We start from the raw sequence: 23,356 nt of genomic DNA on the forward strand, positions 1-23,356 counted from the left end.
TTTGCATGTTCTCCCCGTGCATGCGTGGGTTTTCTCCGGGGACTTCGGCTTCCTCCCACATTCCAAAAACTGGCTGGCCACCAGTCCAGGGTGTAGCCCGCCTCTCGCCTGAAGACAGCTGGCATAGGCTCCAGCAGCCCCCGCGACCCTCGTGAGGATAAGCGGGAGAAAATGAATGAATGACATTTCCTTGGAAAGATCAACATGCTTACTCACAATTAAAGGGGACCTATTACGTATGCTTTTTCCACTTTTCTGAGTCTCTAATAGGTGCAGATTCTGGAAGAACTAGAAAGCTTTGTGTGCGGGTTATTGTGTGTAGCTGCTCTATAGAAGTCCACAACACAATACAAAGGGCCGAAAAAGAGCATAATAGGTCCCTTTGAATGCAAACGTGTCGATAATAGACTCCTCTAAAGTAGTTCTAATTTTTAGTATATGTATCAGATATTTTTACAGTATGCCCAGGCTGGCTGTGCAAGACAGGTCAGATAACAGCTGTTAGACATCCATGCATAATGTAACGGCCTAATTGTGTTTGTGTCGATGTTGCATGACCTTGCCTGAGTGTGATTGGTGAAGAATGAGGAAGTGTTATATGAGTGTGGAAAGGACTGACAGACAGTTTGTAAGTTGTACTTAGTGTTGGATCTGCACACTGCTGTTAAAAAAGAGCATTACACTTCGTATACACTCTGTGTACTCTGTATGTCTCCTATAGAGCAGCTACACACAATAACCAGCACAGAAAACTGTTTAGACGCAGCAGAATCTGCACCTATTCCAGCTGTATTTCCTTTGATTTGTGCTTCCTGGCAAAACAGTCTGTTTTAATTTATTCCATCCCCTTCCGGGCATGCCCACTCCGCTGTGATTGGTCATACGCCCAAGGTGCTTCCGAACTATGAACCAAGGAAGTTCGCCCCTCTGTGACATCACAAAGGGGCAGTTTTGCCATGCCTTTTGAAACTGAGCATTGGATTTATTCATGATTATTATAATATATTAATTATTCTCCAAAAATAATTATAAAGCACAATAATAAAAAGCCAAAATAGCAAAATAACAAATTACGTCCTCCAGCTACTTCTTGTACAGCCAATAGGTACTTGTTTTCCTGAGGAGTTGACAACATAGAATTAATGCAATAGTACCGAAGAAGAAAACATTTGTAGACGGTCCCTGGACTGTCTCATAGCGATCAATTTTAGTCAGACTGGACACAAGACGGCTCGTTTTGATAAAAGCTGGACTGTAGCTGTTTGTCTTTGTTGCCACGGTTGGAAAGAGGCATGATTTGCTTTACAACAACTATTCGTTTGGGAGCTATTGAGCTCGGAAGTTCGAATCTGAATATCTTTCCAACTTTACCGCAGTTAGTAAGGCCGAGTTGTCTTCCAGGGTTACTATGGCAACTCGACCAACGACTACTAGTGCCACGGAGTCACGAGTCAAGAAAAGTGTGTATGGTGGGGTAAATATCATATATATTCTTATTCGTAATTTTTTATTTGTACTATTTTCCATTTACAGGGTTAAAAACTCGCCTCGTTGCTGAGCAGTCACTTAGGTTTGCCCTGGCAACGACAAGCAGAGCACTATTGAATTACCAAAAATGGGAGGCCAGCACCAAATTAGCACACACTGACCGTCTTTACATTCTTTGAGGATACATGGTTTCATTCTGGTCTTTGGGAAAGTTCTGGACACTAAAACTAGAGGCGAAGGTTGGGAGAGCGAGAATCCCCACAACCTCAAAGGTACGTCAATTAGACTTGCATACCCGATCCTTTAGAGATCCTTTGAGAGTTGAAAATGGCACCAACATGTATTTTTCAGCATGCCAGCAGGCCTATGTATTGTATGCTGTTCGGAATATTGCAAGCATGTTAGACGCTTTTCCACATCTAGCAAAAATTCATTAGCCATCAAAATGTTTTGCATACAGTCTAGTATTCAGAAGCATCGGTATCCATTTGTTGTCAGTGACATATTTTCCTTGTATGTTATGAATAAGGCCATCCTATTGTTTTACACTGTCAGGTGACATCTCTGCTGGTCTGCAACCAGTGATGATGACTGCTCTGGTACGAACTGGCACCAAGGTTTCGCTTCTGTGTGAAGACGGGGACAGGTTCCTAGAGAATGGCGATCTGATGCGAGCTACCTCCATCTACATGTCTGCCTTCAGTACTCACGCTGCAACCACACTGTCACACATGCGGCAAATGGAGACATCCAGCCTCCAGGGGGTCGTATCCACTCTAGAAGGTTGGCTCGATAATAACCAGGAAGGTCAGCCTACAGAGAGTCTCAGTAAAGGTTTGGTAGCTGTCTTTCTGTCCACGCTCTGCCCCAATAACCTGTCAGCCACCATTTATAAAATGGAGTCTCTCCTTCAGAGCGGTGGGCATGACTGTGGGGAGATTTTTGCCCGCTGCACTGCCCTGCTCGAGGGGAAACAAAAGCCGAATCCAGAGGGAGTTTGTTGTGTGGCACTGGAAATAACTCGTGCCTTGGCCTGCTTGGTGTCAGAAGGATACCATGCTCAGGGTCTGAAGCTTTACCTCAACTCTTACAAGAGCAACAAATGTGAAACTGTCAAACTGGTGAAGAGCAGACAAGCGTCTCATATAGCCAAAATAGTCAAGGCCTCTACAGAGCAAATGCATCACTGGCATCCCTCCATGATATTGGACAGCGAGAGTGAAGTGTGCTCAAAGGAGTGCGGACATTTGAATGTGGAGGCTGCTTCTCTGCTGATTGACTTCCTATTGGAGCTGTCACCAGGTGATAGTGAAGTGCAGGAGCTCCAGGCTGCACATTTGTTTTTCACAGGCCAATTTGGTAACAGCGCGGACGTGTACTCTGCTATCTTACAGAATGACTCTGGGAAGATGGTTCAAGACTCAGCCAAGAGGCGAGCCAGGCTCTTAACCAGCCGAGCAGCCGCCTTCCTGTCAGGAGGCGTCCACATTGACAAGGCCTGTGTGGATTTGGGTGAAGCCTTTGGTGTACACCCTGCATGTGCTCACATGTACTTCCAAAAGCTCTTCACTGATTTTGGTACTGGAGGGTCTGCTCGCAGCTATCTTCGTCAGGAGGCTGAAAAGGGTCTATGTGGTTTTCGGGAGATGGTCATTACCCGAGCAGACCTGAGGTCAACACAGGGAGTGGAACTTCTCGACCCTGTGCTTGCTCAGTTACGAACTCTTTGTCATTTGGAGCCTCATGGAGGAGGAAGAGAGCTGCGGGTGCGACTGGCCGATTGTCTCCTACTAAAGGGGGAGCACAAAGAAGCTCTCTCTATATGTAGCCAGCTGGCCGCCACTAAAGACCAGCACAGCTATCAGAACACAGTACAAGTTCTTTGTGGATATACGCGACTCCTCACAGATGACCACAAGGGGGCTCTGGAGGACTTTCAGGCTGTGATTGAGCACAGCGCCCCCCATCCACCAAGCTGTGTGCGGGCGCTCTGTGGCAGGGGTCTGCTGCGGATGATGGCCGGCTTCCACTACCTCACAGCACTCGACTACGTGACAGCGACCCGATTGCACCCTCAGGAGACGGCACTAACTGTTCGCTGTCTTGTTCCATGGAACCTCCGGGGGCTGCTTTTCACTGTTTTACTGGAGCAAGGCCGATTCATGCTGGAGGGGGCTGGAGAGCATCATCCACCTTCATGTGGAAACTCCCAGCAGCCGCAACAGGGGGGTCAGCTGCAGGTTACATCAAAGCAAGACAGCCACAGAGAAGGGTATGATGGCTCTCATATACATCAAAGTTGAAAATCTGCATCATCAGTTTAATGATACGTTTCTTCATGCAGGACTCCTGTAGGCGTCCACTCCCTGGCTATGCTGCTCATGGACCTCCAGCCCGACAATGGTGGTCCTCAAATCCTGGCCGCAGATGCTTTATACCAGCTTGGCCGAGTAGAGGAAGCCTACCGCCTGCTACTGCTTTGCATTGGACCCATCAGTCCCCGTGCGCCCATCTTGGCCCGCCTTGCCCTCTTACAGCTGCATAGAGGCTTTCTGTATGACACCAATCAGGTATTGAGTTTACTATTGGGATTGGCAACTCCGAGTTGCGTGGGGGTGTGAGGGCCCGTTGCTTCCAGCTTTAATTTTGTATTGTAACAGCAATTAATTCAACTATTAAATTCTGCATCTACAAGTATGGGTCACTGAAGTTTAGGCCAGTTTCATAATGACAGTGATGCATAATGAACATACTTTGATTTGCTTTTGCAGCAAAGAAACCCAGGCTACTGTAAAACTCAGTTGAGTTATACATAATATACCTACGTCATAATATATAATACAGTCTAATCTTTTCTATAATTTGTTCGGAAACAGTACAACTCTTCTGTTTTTGTTTTGCAGCTATTAAAAAAGCTTGTTCAGTGCGGCGACACCAGTTGTTTACGCCCCTTATTGTCAGTAGCGAAGAAGAAGGACCGAGTGCTGCTACATGCACACTGCCACTCCACTGCCAAACGCATCCTGGAGGGTACGAGAGACGAGAGCACCATCAGGGAGGCAGTGGCCTACCTCTCCATCGCTATCATAATATCTGGTACAAATGTTTTGTTGTCATTGGTGTGGAGGAACCATATGACTTGAAACAATATTGTAACCTTCGAAGGGGGTGAGGCGGCAGAATCCCTGCTGGAACGAGGAAGGTGTTATGCTCTTCTTGGCCAAAGAAAGACAGCCATCTTTGATTTCAGTGCCATTATCAAGGAACAGCCCAAACATGTTCAAGCACTATGTGGAAGAGGGTTCACTTACCTCCTGCTCAACCAGCAAAAGGTACAACTCCAACATACACTACTATACGAACAACTGGACACACCACTGCTCTGATCCAGTGCATACAAAGCAAGTCCATATATCCATATCCATATATCCAAAGTCCATATATGTCATGCTGCAACGTGTTTCAGGGGCCCATTTTATCCTTGTTGAATGGACGTACAAATACACAGAATAAATTGGGTTTTACCTGAAGAAATTCTAATTTTCTTCAACTGTCAATTCCTGTATGTGTCCCAATACTGTCCACAAAATGTATTTTACAGAGTTGCTTTGCCTAACATTTAAAATAATATAATAAGCTTCAACCTTTTCTCTGGTACTATAGGAATGCACTCATGACATCGTGGCCGCTCTGCAGATAAACACTGATGAGGTCACTGAAGTCCTCCTGTCACTCAAGGACGGAGCACGTATACTGGTCTGTGATTGGCTGCATCAGTTCTGCAGAAGCAGCCTGTCAGATGTCCTTGTCACCAATGCTGTCCCCTGCCATGGGGAACGACTCAGAGATGTTTCCATAATCTGTGCTGCTCTGATAAGGGCAGACTGCAGAGCTCCCAGATGGCATCTCCTCCATGTTGACATTCTTTTAGCCAAAGGTATGACTTAGCCAAGCTTTGCTGCGCGGGTACACAGCGTGACTTCACTTGAAATAATCTGCTGAGGACATAGTTTGCCCTGTTTGCTTATTGCTACTGTCCTTGGCCAGGTGAAGTGGAGGCGGCTGGTGCCCACCTGAGCCAGTGGTTTGGCCAGGAGCCGAGAGATGCAGCGGCCCAGGCCAGGGTAGGTGTGGTGGAGGCCTGGCAGCGCAAGTCTTGCAGCGCAGCACGCAGGCTCAGCATATTTGCTGAGAAAGGGATGTCATGTTTGGACCTTTTGTTGGCGCTCATCCCACTTAATCAGAGGAAACGCCTAGCACAGGTAAATCCCATGTTAGCCATTTATATTCCTCTTTAATCAGCACTTTTCCAAGCCAAGGAAAATCGGCTAAAAATCAGGAATGTCTGTGTTTAAAGATGCTGCATGTCGTGTATCTCAGAGGGTAGGGCCACTCAGCGTAGCGTGTCACAGAGTGTCACGCAGGTTGCAGCAGAGATACAGAGACTAGAAGTGTCACTGCATACTATGTGCTTTTCTGTGAAAATGTAAAAATAAAATTCACCTGTTGTGAAGTGAGGCTCAAATGTTGGACAAATTAGCACAGGAGAGGAGAAGATAGGATGCCAACTTTAATATCATTGTGATCAACAAGGTTAAAAACTGTAGTAAAGCTATTAAATACATATTTTATATACACCAGTTATTGAAAACATTTACATTTACATTTTGTCTTAAAAATATTTGTATTTAAACAGGTATTGAAATAGGGCGATATGATACATTGTATTTATTGGTATTTGGTCATTACTAACGCCAAAATGATGCCCTAAGCCTTGCACAGTACTGTGTGTTCATTATCCAAGTACAACACCCATTATCCAAATATAACACTTGTTCAATGGCAGGCAGCGGCACAGGATGCCAACATCATGTCTTCAGATGGAAGCTGGGATCAGGCCCTCCCTCTTTTGACTGTGGCAGTACAAGCTGCAGACAAACAGAGACATCAGTACATTCGCGAGCGGGCTTCCTGCCTCGCTCAACTGGGCTTCCACGAGCGTGCCATTGCCGACCTCGACCAAGTCATTCAGAAATATGGTGGGTCCGACACCAGCTGCTCTGAAAACCCCCAAGTCTTGGCAGAAAGTCTTTGTCGACGCGGTCACAGCCTGGTGCTTTGTTCCAGAGAAGAACCAGCTCTGGAAGATTTTAGCCGGGCTATGGAGCTCCACAGGGAGCGGACCATTCAATGTGTGGAAGAAGGTGTGGGTCGGCTACGGCTGGCAGAGTGCTTTTTGCGGGGGGCACTGCAGCACTATGGAGAGCAGCAGCTCAGCAAAGCTTGGACTTTAATTGAGTGTGGCCTTGTTGTGGATGGTGACAATGCAGAACTCCGCAGAATGAGAGCCAAGGTCAAGCGAGAAGTGGCTAGCCCATGTAATGTCAACTAGTGAGTCCTCAAACCAAATGGTGATCCAATCAGCTAGCTTATACAGTAGAATATCTTTAGTACAATTACGCTTAACTCAAAAGCCTTAGTTCAGGCATTCAAACAATGATCTTAAATAAACAGTACATAAAGGTTTGGGCATGAATTTTTGTTTGAGAAAATAAGGATGTGTTGTAAAACTTTTGACTGCTTTGCACTTCAAAAAGGGTTCTTTTTTTTAGGAATCACACACTGTCACGCTGGAATGAGACTATATTGCATCAACATGAACAGCACAGTACCTGTGCGAACCGTTTGACAAAACACAATCTTTTTCAGGTTAGGGTTAGGATGTATTTTATTTCATAAATATCATTCCATGTTTTGTGCAATGTTTATCCAACAGTCTAAAGTACTAAAATCTAAAATAGTTAATTAGAGTCTCTCTGTTGCAGCTCTAAATGTATTTTCTGTTTTACTGACCCATTTATAAACCAATGACATTTGTATACATTAGAAGTCTTCATATTTCTTTCTCATTGTGCAAGCCAAACATAAAGTCACGCAACTTATTTGAATGCAAACTACAATAGATAAGAAAGTGCCCAATGTGCAGGAGTTATGTTTTAAAGCTAGAGAAGGCACAATTTTCCATAGTCATATCCACAGTGGCAAATACACCATTCATACAGGAAACATGTAGGAATTATACTGTTCTTCATATTAATATGAGAAAACATCTAAATGTATATTCTTAGTATATAGAAAGCAGGAGTTAATTGTCTTGAGTACACACTAGGGATAATTAAATATACAGAACACGCCAAAAGTTTGGACCCACGCAACACAAGGGTCCCACCCCCATTAAGTAACCTTGACAAGGCACACCTCTCATTGAGGCTCATTGAGAGAACACCAAGAGTTTGCAGCACTATCAAAAAAAAGACATGAAGATGAAGAAAACGCACTGAATGAGAAACTGTTGGCCTGGACTGAACATGTATATTCATCTGTGTTATTGATAAGAGTAGTTGTCCTCTATGCAGACACAGTTATGTATTGGGGCTCCATGTTGCCAAAGTAGGACTTCTCCCATTCACTCATGAGGTCAAAGTGCAGAGGGCGGTCACAGAAGGTGCAGGAAGCAGCCGCAGGGTTGTTCAGCTTGAGTCCCACCTCCTGCCACACGTCCAATAGTTTCTCTGCGAATTTGATGCTCAATGTTAATTCTTCCTGAAAGCGCTAGTGCGCACACACACCGCCGTGACAAATCACTCACTGGCTCCCCACTTATCTTGATAAGACATTTATGTGAAACAGCCACTCACCCACAAAATACTCCATCATGGCAGGGTGGTGATGAGGGGATGGAGCCAGGCGCAGCAGCTCCTCGCCACGGGGCACTGTAGGGTAGTTAATGGCCTGCACGTAAATGTTGTGTCTCTCCAGCAGAGTGTCGCACACCTTGGTGTTCAGCTCAGCATTGCCCACCTGGAGAATACAACAAAAGCAGCAGTGATGATCTATAACGGATCAAAAATCAGAGTTATTCATTTAATGATGTTTAGTGAAACACTTTTTGTCTGTGAAAGGTGCTCAGCGTAATTATAAAGATTGATTGATTTTCTTGAAGCAGTTGAAGTAATATGGAATTCAACCAGCACCTCGGAAAGGTAAGCTACATTCACAAAGACATCTGGCACTGGTATTGGAGGGGTGGCTGTCATATTCCCATACCCGTATGGGGATGATGTGGCTGGGACAGTGGACCACCGGCAGGCCCCTGTCCATGAGCAGCTGCCGCATGTGTTTGACATTCCTCTGGTGTGCTCTGCGCAGTGACTGTCCCTCGGTGCCCTTCAGGACACGCACGGACTCCAGAGCTCCAGCCAGGACCATCGGGGGCAGGGCAGTGGTGAAGATGAAGCCGGCTGCGAAGGAGCGCACCGTGTCTACCAGGGCGGCGCTGCTGGCGATGTAGCCTCCCACACAGCCGTAGGCCTTGCCTGCCACAGAAGAAACGTGTTGGTGAGGTCAGGAAATTTGTTTTTTTTATTACCACTTGGCCAAAGCTAACTTTGTCTTTATTTCTAAATTGTATACAGCAGCATTTTTCAATGTGTGGCACACTGACCCTCCCTTAGCTCGGCCTCAAGCCTTGGGCGAGACCCTGGACTGGTTGCCAGTCAACAACCATTCACATTCACATTCACATTCATAGCTGTGCACAATTTAGAGTTGCTATGTTTTTGGAATGTGGGAGGAAACCGGGTGATTGTTCAAATGTGTGTGTTTAGCTAACAGCTTGAAGTTGCCATAAAAGTAGAAATGACCTCATATGTTATTTATCATCACAGGCCACCGTGCACGTTGAGGCGGCGCCCTGCTGATAAACCTCTGATGGCAGTGATCAGCGTGCCTCCGCCTGCACTCATGCGCGGTTGTCATAGCGATGTTGGCATCATGACATTAAAGTGACTACAAGTCTAACTTGAGCCAAGAAGAGAAACCAGGGGATTGTTGAGAGCTTCACAGGATGTCTCACCGAGGGTCCCAGACACAATGTCAATCTTGTGCATAACATTGTCCCTCTCCCCCACTCCAGCTCCGTGGGCTCCATACAGGCCGACGGCGTGGACCTCGTCAACAAAAGTCAGAGCGCCGTATTGGTGAGCAACATCACACAGCTCCTCTAAAGGACAGATAGCACCTGAAAACACAAGGTGAGGGAATAAAAATCAATGGAACTGTGCAATATCAACTCCAAACTACAACAACCACAATAGTGAACATGAAACGTTGTGTTATTATCTTTTAAAAGCACAATTGTTGATACATTTCACTGTATAAGATGTTGAAGTAGAGGAAGTACGTTGTGGAAAATAACAACAATCGACAAATTCTGTCACAATAATAGAAAAAAAAAATAGATTGTGTTTCATTGAATGACACCATGCTTCCTAGAAAGTAGTTATATTAGTAATACACAGAGAAACCATGTTTTCATTAATTTATCCAATCAAACAGGATACAATCATTAGCTACAGAATTTGGTACAACTGCAAATCTAAAGGTACAAAGAGCGTATATAAACAATGTTCATTGTAGGACCAATCAATCAATAAAAATATGTATTATATTTGTAATGGGAAATGTTTGATGCGGTTCTTATATATTGTGTAACTTTTACACAATACAGTGTTCAGGAAAAGTCCAACCGCAGACAAGTGCCACAAACCCATAGCTAGCTCCACTTATTCATGTACAGTGTGTCTGTTATGTGAAAAAAGCCTGGCATAAACAAGACCCAATTGTCTCTCGTTGATGATGCAAAAGCAAAAGTGCAAAAGTTTGCATAAAAGCCTGTCTACATTTTCAATTGTAACTGTCCTTACCGTCCATTGAATGCACCGTCTCGAATGCCACTATTTTGGGCGTCTTGGGGTCAGAGCGTTGCAGTAGCTCCTTGAGGTGTTGGCTGTCATTGTGCCGAAAGATGACACGCTTTGCTCCGCTGTTCCTGATGCCCTGAATCATTGAGGCGTGGTTCCCGGCATCGGAGTAGATCTCACAGCCTGTGGGTGTGACAGTAAGCACACGGTGAATCCTGAGCTTGTAATTCTTCTTCTTATTTAGGTTATTTATTTACATTTAGGAGACCTGCATGCGCCCGACTTTGTGGAAACTGTTTGGAAAAGGCCAGTCCTTGTTCCAACACCTTTGACTATGAACTAGAACAGATATACTGTAGTACCTGGCAACATCCTGGCCAATGTGAAGAGAGTAGAGTCGTTTGCCACGAAACAGGAAGAGAAGACCAGAGCGCCATCCTTCTGATGGAGCTGGGCCAACTCCTTTTCCAGAAACACGTGGAAGTTACTCGTACCTGAGATATTCCTGGTGCCACCTGCTCCTGCACCGTGCCTGCTCAAGGTCTCACTGAGGATCAAAAAGATGACATGTCTGACTGGAGCATTTAACAGGAGTGATGGTGACCAAAAATGTTGACAAAGCTCCAAATGTGCTTCCCTTACACGGGGTGATTGTCACCATGTTACCTGATGGCGCTAATGACCCGGGGGTGCCGACTCATGCCCAAGTAGTCATTGCTGCACCAAACAGACACTTGGGATCCGTCACGGTCTGACACAGAGTAATCCTCTGCGAAGGGAAATGATGTCGCACTGCGGTTTACAGTCTTAAAGACTCTATATGTGTGGTCCTCTTTCTTCTCGGCAATCTTCTGGGAGAAGAAGTGGTCATAGTCATAGCTGGGGCCAGCTACATAAGCAAGATAAGTTTCATTATTCCATGAACATTATTTAGGTGTTCATGCACATGTGGCTGTTATGTCGGAAAACACACCCATGTTGTCTTTGAGGAGGTGACTGATGGTTTGAGGTGATTTGGAGAGAAGGGACTCCTGTAGATCTTTGAACACCAGGCCTGTAAAAAGGACTTTTGTCGTTATATCACAGTTGTACACAAGAATTAAAATGCTGCTTCTTACCCTCTTGGACATCCTCCTGCACTTCAGGCCTGGCTCGAACCAAGCCGATGTGAGAGGTGACGAATGGGCAAGCCTTTGGCGCCGACTCGGCTACTTGAGGAGCTGTTTGAGCAAACATCCTCCTTTGGTGCAGCATGAGAGGCTGGCGGCAGTCAGCAACAGCGGAGAGGGTGCTCAACTTGGCCTCGAAGGAAGCTGACCCGCTGACGCTGATCTGACGTGCAATGATGGGACATTGATTGGCCAGAGACAGCAAGGAGGGTCCTGATCTCCTCAAAGCTGGCTTAGTGGCAGACTTGAAGAAAGGGCAGTGGTGGAGGAAGGCAGCCATCTTGTTCCTGCTCCGGGTTAATGGATGACAACAGTATTCTTATTTCGGTGGTGTAGTTTGACTGTGCATCTACGTATCTTTCTACATGAGCACATTTTCTTCCCAGATCAGTGGGATCAAGGTTGCAGTCATGCAGTTGTCAACATTCTACGTATGTTCTTCTTCTTTCACTTGAAGAGCAGAAGGTGTGACCATCAGGGTGGGGTTTATCTTCTCCCTGCAGACGTTTGCAGTGCTGAGTGACAGACGTCATCAGCAAATACTACTTGTAACTAATCCACTATAAGACCTTAATTTAACACTGCAATAAGTCTCATTTGCAAGTCAGAACATAGTTTAAAAATACTCTATTATATATTATTATTACTCAAATACAATAATAAAACATTGTGAGAGTAAGATCTGTCTGACAATAAATGACATACATGAAGTCCATTTATACTGTGCCAATTAATAATAATAATAATAATAATAATAATAATAATAATAATAATAATAATAATAATAATAATAATAATAATAATAATTGGAAGCACCAGGATTGGTCTACAAACAGCTGCCTTATTTTCTTACATGTGTTTTAGCCTGTGGTGAAAAGATAAGGCAATACTTCGGCTCGGTGGCCTTTTCTTGTGGACAGAAGTTATCTGTACATTGGCCTGTCAAATAAGTACCTTTCCAGCAAAAGTGCGTCAAATTTCATTGTAACGTCATCACTTTCAGCAAACTGGATCAGTCGCTAAAAATCCAGTCGTTCTTTTAACTTAAGCTTGCAATATGAAAATGTACGCCTACTGTTATTATTGAATATTTTTCCCTTTACAAATTCCATCGCCAACCCAAAGCTCCCATCATGCTCCACAGAAAACATTATGGCATGTAAAGACTCACCTGTTGACCTGCACTGAGGACGAACTTCAAAACAGCAATTAGACTAAAGGAGTCCACAAGAGAGTATTATGCAATCAGCTCCCCCCACCCCTCCAACATGTCACAACATGGAGGCGGGCACACATGGAGGACTGTTTTCTGTAGATGCTGACATCCTGTACTTCACAATGTAGTATATGATATACTAACTGCAATTTGACAGCAGTGAGGAAAACATTTAAAATATTGCAGTTTTTGTAAGACATTGTGAGTGTCTCAATGACACACAAATAGTCAATAAAATTATGTATCACGCCCTGTGATTGGCTGCCGACCAGTCCAGGGTGTACCCCGCCTCTCGCCCGAAGACAGCTGGGATAGGCTCCAGCACCCCCGCGACCCTCCTGAGGATAAGCGGTAGAAAATGAATTAATGAATATATCACTGCTTACATACAGTCCTGGCACCTCCTGGTCATTTTCATCAACTAATATTTACATTTGATTATCTGAAACATTCAAGTGTGACATACATGGAAGGAGGAAGGGGGCAAACACTTTTTCACAGCACCTTACCAGAACCCACATTTGCTTATTTTCTTTATATTTATAATTACTTTGACACTGCTCATCAATCATCTGTAGTATGTAGTATGTAGTATGTAGTATGTAGTATGTAGTATGTAGTATGTCCTCCGAAGATAGATTTCATGATGCGATCCACATTTAACAATCATCAGTCTCCATTTAACAGATGGCGTGTGCCAATCAGTGATCAATTCCGTCAGTGACCAGCAGAGGGCGCTTTCCTGCAGGTCTGGTTTGACCCCGCCCCCACCCCACCCCCGGAGGAAGCATTAATGAGCACTGTGCAGAGCTCCGATTTGCAGCCTACCTCCATCCATCCCATCCACACGCAGCTGCTCAGCATCCACCCATCCATCCATCCATCCATCCCAGGCAAGGTGCACCAGAGCGAGCTTCAGCGGCAGGATGCTGGCTTGTACGGAGATCATCACCATGTGTCTGCAGTCAGCCAAGCGGCAGCATCTCATCAAGCAGCAGCAGGAGGAGTGTGACAACAGCCATAACCACACGGCGCCCCTTTTTCACGATGTAAGTACACAGTGTTGGCTTTTGGCTTTATACTTACTACATCCCTGGTAGATCAAGGTAGTCAAGGGTCGTCATAGGAGTAATGCTGCTCCTCATGAATGGTGCAAAACCAATCAGTCGCCATTCAAATGCAATGATGCACAGCAGTTAGCCTGTTATATAAGAAAGGTTGAGTGTTTTGGAATGTGCTAAGAGCAATTGACACATTACATCTCACTTGAACGTTATCATGCAATTATTAAAACGTTTCAAGGTAATTTGACCATGTGGCTTATTGCTGACCCCGACTCATATTCGGAGCCAGTATAAAGCATCATTTGTTCAAATATTCATCCTTGCTTGCACACTGTTGTAAATGCATCCATACAGAAAAGCTCAATCTCCCGTATTTAACATGAAAAATGCACATGCAAATGCCTTTTTACGGCATTCTTGTACTGTAGTTGAAATCATCAATGGAGCTTGTATGGCTGCCGTGCTGCTGATATATGGAGGTGATGCCCGAGAAAAAACACAACATGACCGGCTATACTGGCATCATCCCATTTTTAAACCTTAAAATAAATAAAAGGTATCGTCAACAAACTCAATTATCTTGGTTAATCCTATATTTAATTAGCAGATTGTGGCACATTACTAATACAGTGTTTACTTTAAGCATGCGGTAGGTTCTGGAGAAAAGGCGGATTTGTTTGATTTTCCTAATAGAACTCCTAATATAAAAAATGTCAGCCATATGCTGGAGCTGTACAATTTAGTGCAGATCCCAATAACAGTGGTCAGTGCTGCACATTGTTCTTAAAGGGGACCTGCACTTTTGGGGCAATTTTGCCCGTCATTCAGAATCATTAATCATTTTCTCAATGCACATCATTGGGAGACACATATTTTGGCTACGAAGCCCGACAAAAAAAATCTTAAAAATCAGTATCTTGCCGTATTTTGATGATTTAGAACGTTACAGAATCTTCTTTCCTCACGCATTGATTTCACATGCCGCATTTACCTTCCACTACTTCCGTCAACAACAGCAGCATACATAGATACATAGACAACACTTGTGATGTCTGCTCTCCTTGGGATGGCTGTGTCTTCCAGCACAAGGCGTGTTCTCCAGTCTACAGCAAACAAGCATCTGGTTGAGTCTTCATAGTGAAATTTCGAGCTAGCTATCCATGCTTCTGTCTGTGACGCTGACACTTTCACATAAGGATTGTGAATGATGGGCAAAATTCCAAAAAGAGTGCAGTTCCCCTTTAAACCCCTTAAAGAAAAATATTTACCCACTCATAACCGCTTAATCTGCTGTCTTCCTTTGATTTGTGTTTTCTCAAGCTACGTTCTCATTACATTTGTGTCTGTTTGTGTGTGTAACCATGCCACTTAACACACATCTCAGAGAAGTGTACTGCACACTCCAGTGCAGCACCATCGTTGTACATGGTTGACTCAGAATGATGCATTCACTGTCTCCAGGGGAGAGCTTGGGGTTCCTGCTTCTGAGCAGCATGTAGGGTAGTAGAAGCAGCTAATCAGCTCTGGAGGAGGACGACACCTCTGTCATTGAGTTGATGTTTATTCTCTTTGTCTCCGTAATGTTCTAGTGCAACTCTGGCTCTGGGCTCCCTCGAAGGCATCTTTTGATACAGTGCTTACATCAGCACTTTAGACATTTAGGGAGCAGTGACAATGATGGCGCAGCTTCCAGGTATCACGCCATCACCAGCCTCTTCAAATGCCTTCATCGATTAACGTTTTTAAAAGCACCACACCACCTTAGTCATGTATCATATAGGGCTGGGAGATATATCAATATTTTTTAAATCCTGATATTTACAAAAACGAGCATTTCATTCATATCCATATGGACTGGATTTGATGTGGAGGTCTCATGTTTCAAGATGGCGCCATAGTGAGGGCAGCTCCGTGTCTCCTGCAGCGTTTTTATTGTTTAATAGTGCTTTATTTATTACTTCCTTATTGTTTTGTGTCATACCGCCCCCTTAAGCAAGTGTGCAGCTATGGATGTTCATCTTGTTACGTTTTAGCTTGCTGCTTGCTCCATTGTTTACACTCGGCAACAGCTGTTAGCTTTATATTTACTCCTTTCTACGCTATTGATTATGTTGGGTATACTTGATGCTTGCCGTCGCAGGTTAATTACATTTCTGTTTATTGTTGATGTTAAATAGATTTGTAGTCCTTTTGGAGATCAAGTTAAACTTTATTCATTCCAAAATGAAATTGGTGGTATTAGTTAGGCTTTATACTAAGCTGTCCAACTACCTTGGTGAACAATGTTGGCTGGCAGTGTAGTTTTTCCTCCAAAGCTATGCTGATTGCACCGCTATGATCATGCAGCTATGACTAATGCTTCACTGTTTTCCAATGTGTGCATACGCCTGAATCTTAAACATGATCTTCTCTTCCTGTTGCAGATATTCCGACGTGCGGACAAAAATGGTGAGCAACAGAAAACGTCTTATTACTGTGATTGCATTTGACAATTCATTAAATGTGAATGCAGCATGAGCGATTTGGCCCTTTTTGTGCCTTAAGGTAATGGTATGCACTTACAATGACATCACAACACTTTTTTGTTTTTTTTAGAAAAGCATCTCAACTCCCAAATTATCAAATTAGCAATAACATGCCCTTCATTTGCATATAATACGTCTAACGTTTTACATTTAGCATTTACATTTAACTTGAGGATAAAGTTCCTCTTTGAAAAAAGCTCCTCTCGGGAAACAGCATTGGAAGGGAAACAACAGCACTGACAAAAAGGGAAATGTTTTCCATTTTAATCATCTACTCATGCATGCATCTCTGTGTAATGACATTCAAAATGCTAAATGGCCAAGTGTTTTGTGCAGAGTCTGTGAACGTTCCTCAGGAGGATGTGTTACATAAGAGGCCCATTAGCGTTGTTTGCTGGGAACTGTACAGGTTCTAGGTGTGTGGAGACGTTCAGATAGGAGAATTGAGGCACTTTGTGAATCATCATGGATGAGCTGTCTTTGACTTTTTTTACTTTCACAAAGCTAAATTAAGAATACGACATTTACGTAGCATTTTCTGGACCCCATCTCGTGCCTTGTCATGTCTCTTGAATTGGGCATCCTACGACTCCCTATTAATTATGTAAAGATTCATTAGCGCATGCGCATCATGACGTGCTACATCTTTCTGCTATGACAACAGACAGAGCCACAATAGCATCCCCCCAGAGTCATCTGAACACATCAGCAGCAGCATTTCCAACAAAATATACCGTAGTCAGGTCAAGTTCAGCAGCCAGGACAGAGATGTTTGCATGCCTTTCATATGTAGCAATATATTCAAGCCTCAAGCTTGTTTGGTCTTCATCTCTCCTCCCTCTTTGTTCTGTTCCCGGAACGGGAACAAGATAAGTCGGTGGCTTGTTATGCCAGCCGTGTTCACATCACAGCTTGTGCAGCACTCAGTCTGTGAAAAGGTGCTTCTCCCTCTCATTCAGCAAAATGTCCCAGTGTGAAGCAAGTCCCTGCACGGTAAAATCAAACCGTGTAATTAATGGGAGCATTGTGGTGTAGCTCCTGGAGTACAAGATTGGTGGTGCGCTACTACGTGCTATTTGGTTCCTGTACAGCCTGAGCAAGAGCTTGGTTCGTGGTGAATATTGGCCTTTGTCCAGGCTGCCCTTTTCACCGATTTCTAGCCACATCAATGGCGTCAAGGGAGTCCAGTTTGGGGGCCTTAGGACCTCATCTCTGGTATTTGCAGACGATGTGGTCCTGATGGCCTCTTTTGGCTGTGACCTTCAGTGTTTACTGGGGCGGTTTGCAACTGAGCGTGAAGCTTCTGGGATGAGCTAGAGGAGGTGGCTACTCTGCTATCTATTACCAGCATATTCTCCTGAATGGTGCGTGCTTCGTAAAGCTTGGTGAATTATTGCTGCTGTAAACTTGCCTCAGGAAATGTGTTCCTGGTGAGATACAAGCTCAGCACTGCTACTACACACAGTACTGTATAAATGTAACATGAGATAGAGAGAAGTGTCTGCCATGAGGCACTGATGTATTATCTGCCTGAAAAACATTTCTTTAAATAGCCACAGTGCTGTGTATCAATTGCATGAAAATACACAAATACTGGTATTAGGTCCCCCAACAGGATGACAACGTTGACTGAATTGCCTCTGGTTTTTGCTATGAAACAATAAAGGTAACGTAATTAGACATGTTTGACCAAGTTAATGGATTGGCTGTTTGCTGTGTGGTGCCTTCAAAGCACATGCTGGACAGATTACAGTCCAGCTTGTGTGGTCTGCCACCACGTTCTGTCCTTTGAAAAGTACTTACATAATGTGCCATCTGAGTTGCACAGTACAGTTGAATTTAGTGTGAGTCTCACCGTGGAGAAAGGCAAGAGAATGAGTCAGATCAAGACTACTCCTACATCTTGTGGCATGAAGTACCGAGAAGATACTCAGAATGTTGCAGTATATGGCCTATTCTATGCACTGAAGATGTAGCATACAATACAGCTCAGTGATCAACAATTTAAGGCAAGTGGGACCTATTATGCTTTTTTTTCACTTTTCTGACCTGTAAATGTAATTAGAATGTTGTATTCTCCTGTTAAACCACGCCAAAGTTTCAGATAACAAGGTTTGCGCATTTGGAAGTGAAACCTGAAAAAAGTTTGGGATGGCTCAAAACGCTCTGTTTCAAACTGCCCCTGTGTGATGTCAGCCACAAGGTGGCTGTTAAGCAATGATGCCGGCTTTTGCCAAAGCTCGGACAACAGTTACCTTAGCAGATACCTTAGCTTAGAAAGTCAGGGGGTACAGTCAAATGGATTTTATTTTGCAACAAAAAGGCATCGTGTTCTGATTGCTTGCTGCCAGCTAATGTAAACTGCTCTTACCAAGTCACGGATTACTTTGTGCTCAGACACATCATACTGAGTTCTCCTCAGCATCCTGAGTGGGGTGTGCTCAAAGAGCAAAACAGGCAAGATGACACCAAGATCATTTTAGTGTGCTTTGTTTCTTCTTTCCAAGATTTCACCCTTGCCCTTTGGATGCTGCTTAGCTTCCTCATACATATTTTCATATTCTCTTTGTGTTCATTGACTTTAAGCCATTTATTTCAACAATGTTTTCATGAATGTGCTGCACAGTTAATGATACGATTGAGATGTCCTTGTGGTCTTCCAGATGATGGGAAGCTCTCTTTGGAGGAGTTCCAGTCATACTTCAGCGACGGCGTCCTTGCAGATGAGCAGATGCAGGAGCTTTATTATTCAATCGACAGGCAACACACAGAGTGAGATCCTCTTGCTTTCAGTTGTTTTCAGAATTGTGAATCGTCAGAATGGTGCAATCTTGATCAAATGAGCTTTTCATACAATTCGACGGTGAGGTTGATCCTCCCAATCAAATAGTCGAATTGTCAATTATTTAAAGACACCCCTGCTACAGGTGTGATGTTTCTGATGGCAGCTTTTGTATAGCTCCACACTAGCTTTTGCCAATGTACATAATAAAGTCACAAGAAGTGTACACACAAAAAGAGAACATGTTTAAAACTGATTTATGATGCCAGTGCGCTTTGAAACATTTGAAAGAACCTTGAAGAATCTTGTTGTTTTATTCCTCCCAGCAACATGGACATCGACAAACTCTCAGGTACCTTTATGAAAGTCAGCAGATTTAATATTTTTTTACTGTCATTCAATAACCTCATTTAATTCTGTTTTTGTGCCAAATCCTTCAATTTCAGAGTACTTCAGCCCACATGTGGGGGAGTATGTCAGCGTCTTGTCTGCTCTGGAAAAGCTGAATGTGGCTATTTTAAAGGCCATGGATAAAACTAAAAAGGTGAGTGAGTGATTGCTTTGCTCATGTTACAATGTTGTACATGGACAAAAATATTGACTAAATCCATTATAAATTTGACATCTTTTCTGGACAATAGTATGCTTTAAAATGTTGATATTGGCAGAGCAGACTGGACACCTGTCCATCATCTTTATTGTCTTGTTTAGCCATTAACCATGAACCATTGTATCATGTGCATATGCCCATTGAAGCATACATAGACAGTACATACATACGTATATACAGTGTATATATGTATACATACACGGTTGTTTAGACACGGTTGTTTGGACAAATATAACGATGACAACAAAAATGGAACTACACTGTTAGAGTTATTCATCTAAGAATATAAGTGATTTTACTGTTTTACTGTCTGTCATTTCTTGGTTTTTCATCCACCCATGCAGGAGTATCAGGGCTCCTCAGTACTGGGTCAGTTTGTGACCCGCTTCTTACTGAGGGAGACCTCCACCCAGCTGCAATCCCTGCAGTCATCACTCGACTGTGCAATGGAGGCCGTGCATGACCAAGGCTGCCCTGGCAGGACAACAGCAAAGAAGCCCGAGGACCTGCCCATCCAGAGGGTGACCAAACGTCCGGGACGACGCATCCAGAAAAACATGTGTCTCTCCCCGACTGACCCTTTCTCTGGCATGCTGACCACAGGTGTGTTCCATCCACAAGGCAAATTTGTGGAGTGCAAACACAGGCTGGGGTCCCGAGATTTACAGGGGCCCCTAAACATCTCATAAAATATAATTATTGATTTTTTTTTTCAATTTAAAGTAAATACTACTGTTTTAGTCTTAATTCACATGCTTACAACTACAGTATCCCTTTATCTCTAACCACTAGGAGAACACTAACCCCTCTTTCATCCTGCTGATGTTGTTTCAGGGGTCAGTGTGGAATCAGACTACCATTGGGGCTCCCAGGTTGACCAATTGGAGCAACTTTTAGACAAACTGGACTGTGAGGTTGGTATGGAATATTTTTGGTATGTTAATGCACCGTATGCACAGTGCACCAGCAGTTAGCATGTTAACGTCACAGTCAGGAGACCCAGGGTTCAAATCTCTGTTTAGGTATCTGTGTGGAGTCTGCATGCTGTCCCTGTGCGTGTGGGGGCTTTCTCCCATGTACTCCCATGTACTCCTATGTGCTCCAATGTGCTCCAATGTACTCCACTGTACTCCAATGTGCTCCAATGTGCTCCAATGTGCTCCAATGTGCTCCAATGTACTCCAGGTTTTCTCCCACATTCCAAAAACATGCATGTTAGGTTAATTTGAGACTAAACAAGGCATCACCAAGGTGGTGCAAGGTGGAGCACCAGGTCGCCCTCCACACCACATGAGGCACCCGCGGGGCCGAAGCTGATGGAACCACTAATTAGAACCTGTAATACCACCAAAAGCATGATATCAAAAGAGAAAGGCAGTGCCGCAGTGTTCTTTTTTTAATGCTGTTAATCACCAGTTGCCAAAATCACTAGAGAAGTACATTCTAGCTTTGAACTCATCGTTGAGACCTTCTCCCAGGATAGAGACGGTATCTGTACCGCAAGGAAATTAGCTTGCGTGGTCCCATAAGAACATTTTCTTATCTTTTTCATGTAGACTGAAGTTTGTTCTAACTGAAGCTCTTACGTTTTAATATGAATGTGGCCATATTGTCTTTGTAAGGCCAAAGCTTGGATGCGTTGACGGGTCATGCCTCAGGTTGTTCTTTACTAAAATATGCCTGCCTTCACTTTTAGAGTCCGCATCTGGAGCCGCTTAAAGAAGACACGCTGGCAGGGACGTATAAATCGGTGAGTAAAATAGCATGTTGTCATTTTATTGATACTGTGTTCTGTGTGTTGCGTAGACCTGATTAATTACCTGCAAGTGTACATTAGAGTGGAACCCGCTGTAGTGGTAATTGGTACACCTCATCAAGTCTTCATACACATTATATACATTTTTTTCAGTTTGATTTTGTACCTCCAAAATTTGATCCAGCCCATTTTTCAGCCTCTTATTTTGGGTCCCTGTCGCACCACGCAGTGGGGGATCCTCAGTAGATGTTCATATCTGTGACCGTTGGCTCAGATATTGAACATGTTTGTTTTTCTTGCTGACCGTCTAGAACATTCTTCTGGTCCAAAGACAAATGTCAGTGAAGGAGCGAGACACAGAGAACTTCCAACAAGCTCTGAAGATCTATACGGAGGCCGCCAGTGGGCAACTCAACAACCTGCAGTCAGTCTATGTCTGACTTTAAATCACTTCAGTCTTGCTGAAGGTAACCTTCACTGGCCTGTCTTTCTCTCGCTGTCCCCTTCTCTTCCCTTTAGCATTTCAGTCCAGAACCTACCAGACAGATGGTGCTTCATCATGTATGAATTTTGGCAGGATCGTCTTTCCTGGATGAGGTCAGATCACTTTAAAGATCATTTTGAAATGTCACCTCTGATGTGAAGTGAAGAGAAAGCCGTCTCTAACTAATGTGTCGTCTTTCTTACACAGCTTCCAGCAGTCAACCATCAATAAGACGTTCCAGCGCTGCATCATCGACTCACTGGAGGAGCCAGAGATTGTCTCCACGATGCTCCTCCCAGGTGAAAAACAAAAAAAAGAGATATTCCATCAGTTGTTACCTTTATTGCTATAGCTTTAAAATGACAAAAGGGCAGATGATTGCTGGTTGCTGCAGTTTGGTGTGTTCCCATAGAAACACGCAACCCCAATAACCTTTTTAAATATTTTCAATTATCTTTCAGCTTCCTGGTGGATTATGAACAACAACTGACAAAGTAAAGCTACTTTGGATCAGCACAAATAAGAAAAAAGGGGATGACTTTATATATATATAGTTTTCGTTTTCTTCAAGGCATGTTGGCCACAATGTTTGTTGCAAAACTGTGCTTCATGGAATAACAAAGACAATTAATTTAAAGCGATGAAAGCAAGATTGAATGGAAAGTCATGCAATACTTCATTGAGCGATCAGCGTATATGATAATATTGATGGGGCACCCTTTGTACTCTTGATTTATTGGAAGCACAAAACGTTGACAAAAAAGATGCATGATTTAAGATGTGCAAGATTCTCATCGTACATAATTCAGAAAAAAAACATTCAACTTGACATTCCACTCAATCACTTTTTTTAGTACAGACAACTAAATAATAATAATGAGTCCCCTTAATTTCCTTTTGTCCCCTTGGTGATGTTGTGTGCTGTTGCTAGCTAGCCTCTTTCTGCTGGTGGATGAAAATGTCATCTGATTTAGACAAAAAAAAGATCTTCTGTGTCACTCTTGCACTTTAGAAAAAACATGGACGTGAATCATTCGAAAGGCAGATTTCACGTAAATTGTAAATGTATTTTCAATTTAAATGTAGTATCATGAGCCGACAATAACCACTTAATAACCAAATAACACAACTCAAATCCCAGTATTATAACCAGGAGACGTTCAAGTAGACATTCACATTTTGGAAGCAGAAAGTGTTTTTTTTGTAATGACACTAGAGAATACAAGTCTACTATGTACAGTGATCGATGAAAGTAGATTAAGACAATTCCATGTTGGTTGCTACTTCTTGAATGTGCAATGTGTTCTATGTGATCAATGTGATCTATAAATCATAGATAAAAAAAAGTAACACACAGACCGTTCGCTCTTTTTTCCCTCTCTCTTATTTTGTCAAGAATGTGAAATAGTTCTGTGGATGTTTTGTTTCTGGAATGCAATAAAGGTAATGATATGCACAAAATGTTCCACTGCTTGCTTCATTCAGTGGAGACTTTCGTCT

General features: G+C 43.5%; 3 protein-coding genes across 6 annotated transcripts; 2 read left to right on the forward strand and 1 right to left on the reverse strand.

Moving 5' to 3' along the window:
- The first annotated feature begins 1,125 nt into the window (after nt 1-1,125).
- Nucleotides 1,126-7,731, forward strand: ttc34 (tetratricopeptide repeat domain 34). 3 transcript variants are annotated; one of them, XM_058084157.1, is made up of 9 exons: nt 1,126-1,469; nt 1,534-1,760; nt 2,044-3,760; nt 3,833-4,058; nt 4,392-4,584; nt 4,654-4,820; nt 5,152-5,425; nt 5,536-5,750; nt 6,335-7,731. In XM_058084157.1, exons 3-9 carry the CDS (start codon nt 2,073-2,075, stop codon nt 6,878-6,880), a joined length of 3,309 nt encoding a protein of 1,102 aa, XP_057940140.1. In that variant the 5' UTR covers nt 1,126-1,469; nt 1,534-1,760; nt 2,044-2,072; the 3' UTR covers nt 6,881-7,731. The 3 variants fall into 3 exon arrangements, with proteins under 3 accessions (XP_057940140.1, XP_057940139.1, XP_057940141.1); XM_058084156.1 differs by having other exon boundaries at nt 1,126-1,460; XM_058084158.1 differs by having other exon boundaries at nt 1,126-1,460; nt 5,846-6,472.
- alas2 (aminolevulinate, delta-, synthase 2) lies at nt 6,189-12,738 on the reverse strand. 2 transcript variants are annotated; one of them, XM_058084159.1, is made up of 10 exons: nt 12,591-12,691; nt 11,369-11,916; nt 11,224-11,304; nt 10,917-11,139; nt 10,613-10,797; nt 10,254-10,433; nt 9,404-9,568; nt 8,596-8,864; nt 8,187-8,349; nt 6,189-8,060 (listed from the first exon to the last, which is right to left on the reverse strand). In XM_058084159.1, the coding sequence occupies exons 2-10, from the start codon at nt 11,697-11,699 to the stop codon at nt 7,897-7,899; spliced, it is 1,761 nt and encodes a 586-aa protein (XP_057940142.1). In that variant the 5' UTR covers nt 11,700-11,916; nt 12,591-12,691; the 3' UTR covers nt 6,189-7,896. The 2 variants fall into 2 exon arrangements, with proteins under 2 accessions (XP_057940142.1, XP_057940143.1); XM_058084160.1 differs by having other exon boundaries at nt 6,190-8,060; nt 11,369-11,706; nt 12,591-12,738.
- Nucleotides 9,441-23,307, forward strand: LOC131136863 (N-terminal EF-hand calcium-binding protein 1-like). The gene is made up of 13 exons (XM_058084166.1): nt 9,441-9,581; nt 13,323-13,684; nt 16,123-16,147; nt 18,888-18,996; nt 19,333-19,358; nt 19,453-19,550; nt 19,961-20,219; nt 20,451-20,530; nt 21,313-21,366; nt 21,684-21,796; nt 21,892-21,969; nt 22,064-22,155; nt 22,318-23,307. The coding sequence occupies exons 2-13, from the start codon at nt 13,562-13,564 to the stop codon at nt 22,344-22,346; spliced, it is 1,086 nt and encodes a 361-aa protein (XP_057940149.1). The 5' UTR covers nt 9,441-9,581; nt 13,323-13,561; the 3' UTR covers nt 22,347-23,307.
- Nucleotides 23,308-23,356: the final 49 nt, after the last annotated feature.

The sequence above is a fragment of the Doryrhamphus excisus genome, chromosome 10 (genome assembly GCF_030265055.1).
Source record: "Doryrhamphus excisus isolate RoL2022-K1 chromosome 10, RoL_Dexc_1.0, whole genome shotgun sequence".
NCBI classification, from domain to species: Eukaryota; Metazoa; Chordata; class Actinopteri; order Syngnathiformes; family Syngnathidae; genus Doryrhamphus; species Doryrhamphus excisus.

Excerpts from the sequence above, each read along its gene's own strand:
- alas2 (XM_058084159.1), bottom strand. The coding sequence starts at position 11,699 with ATGGCTGCCTTCCTCCACCACTGCCCTTTCTTCAAGTCTGCCACTAAG. Across the intron at positions 11,140-11,223 it reads CCTCCTCAAAGACAACATGG|CTGGCCCCAGCTATGACTAT; the intron begins GTGTGTTTTCCG and ends TTGCTTATGTAG. Across the intron at positions 9,569-10,253 it reads GACGGTGCATTCAATGGACG|GTGCTATCTGTCCTTTAGAG; the intron begins GTAAGGACAGTT and ends TTGTGTTTTCAG.
- LOC131136863 (XM_058084166.1), top strand. The coding sequence starts at position 13,562 with ATGCTGGCTTGTACGGAGATCATCACCATGTGTCTGCAGTCAGCCAAG. Across the intron at positions 20,220-20,450 it reads CTCTGGCATGCTGACCACAG|GGGTCAGTGTGGAATCAGAC; the intron begins GTGTGTTCCATC and ends ATGTTGTTTCAG. Across the intron at positions 21,970-22,063 it reads GATCGTCTTTCCTGGATGAG|CTTCCAGCAGTCAACCATCA; the intron begins GTCAGATCACTT and ends TTTCTTACACAG.
- ttc34 (XM_058084157.1), top strand. The coding sequence starts at position 2,073 with ATGATGACTGCTCTGGTACGAACTGGCACCAAGGTTTCGCTTCTGTGT. Across the intron at positions 4,585-4,653 it reads CATCGCTATCATAATATCTG|GGGGTGAGGCGGCAGAATCC; the intron begins GTACAAATGTTT and ends TAACCTTCGAAG. Across the intron at positions 5,426-5,535 it reads TGACATTCTTTTAGCCAAAG|GTGAAGTGGAGGCGGCTGGT; the intron begins GTATGACTTAGC and ends GTCCTTGGCCAG.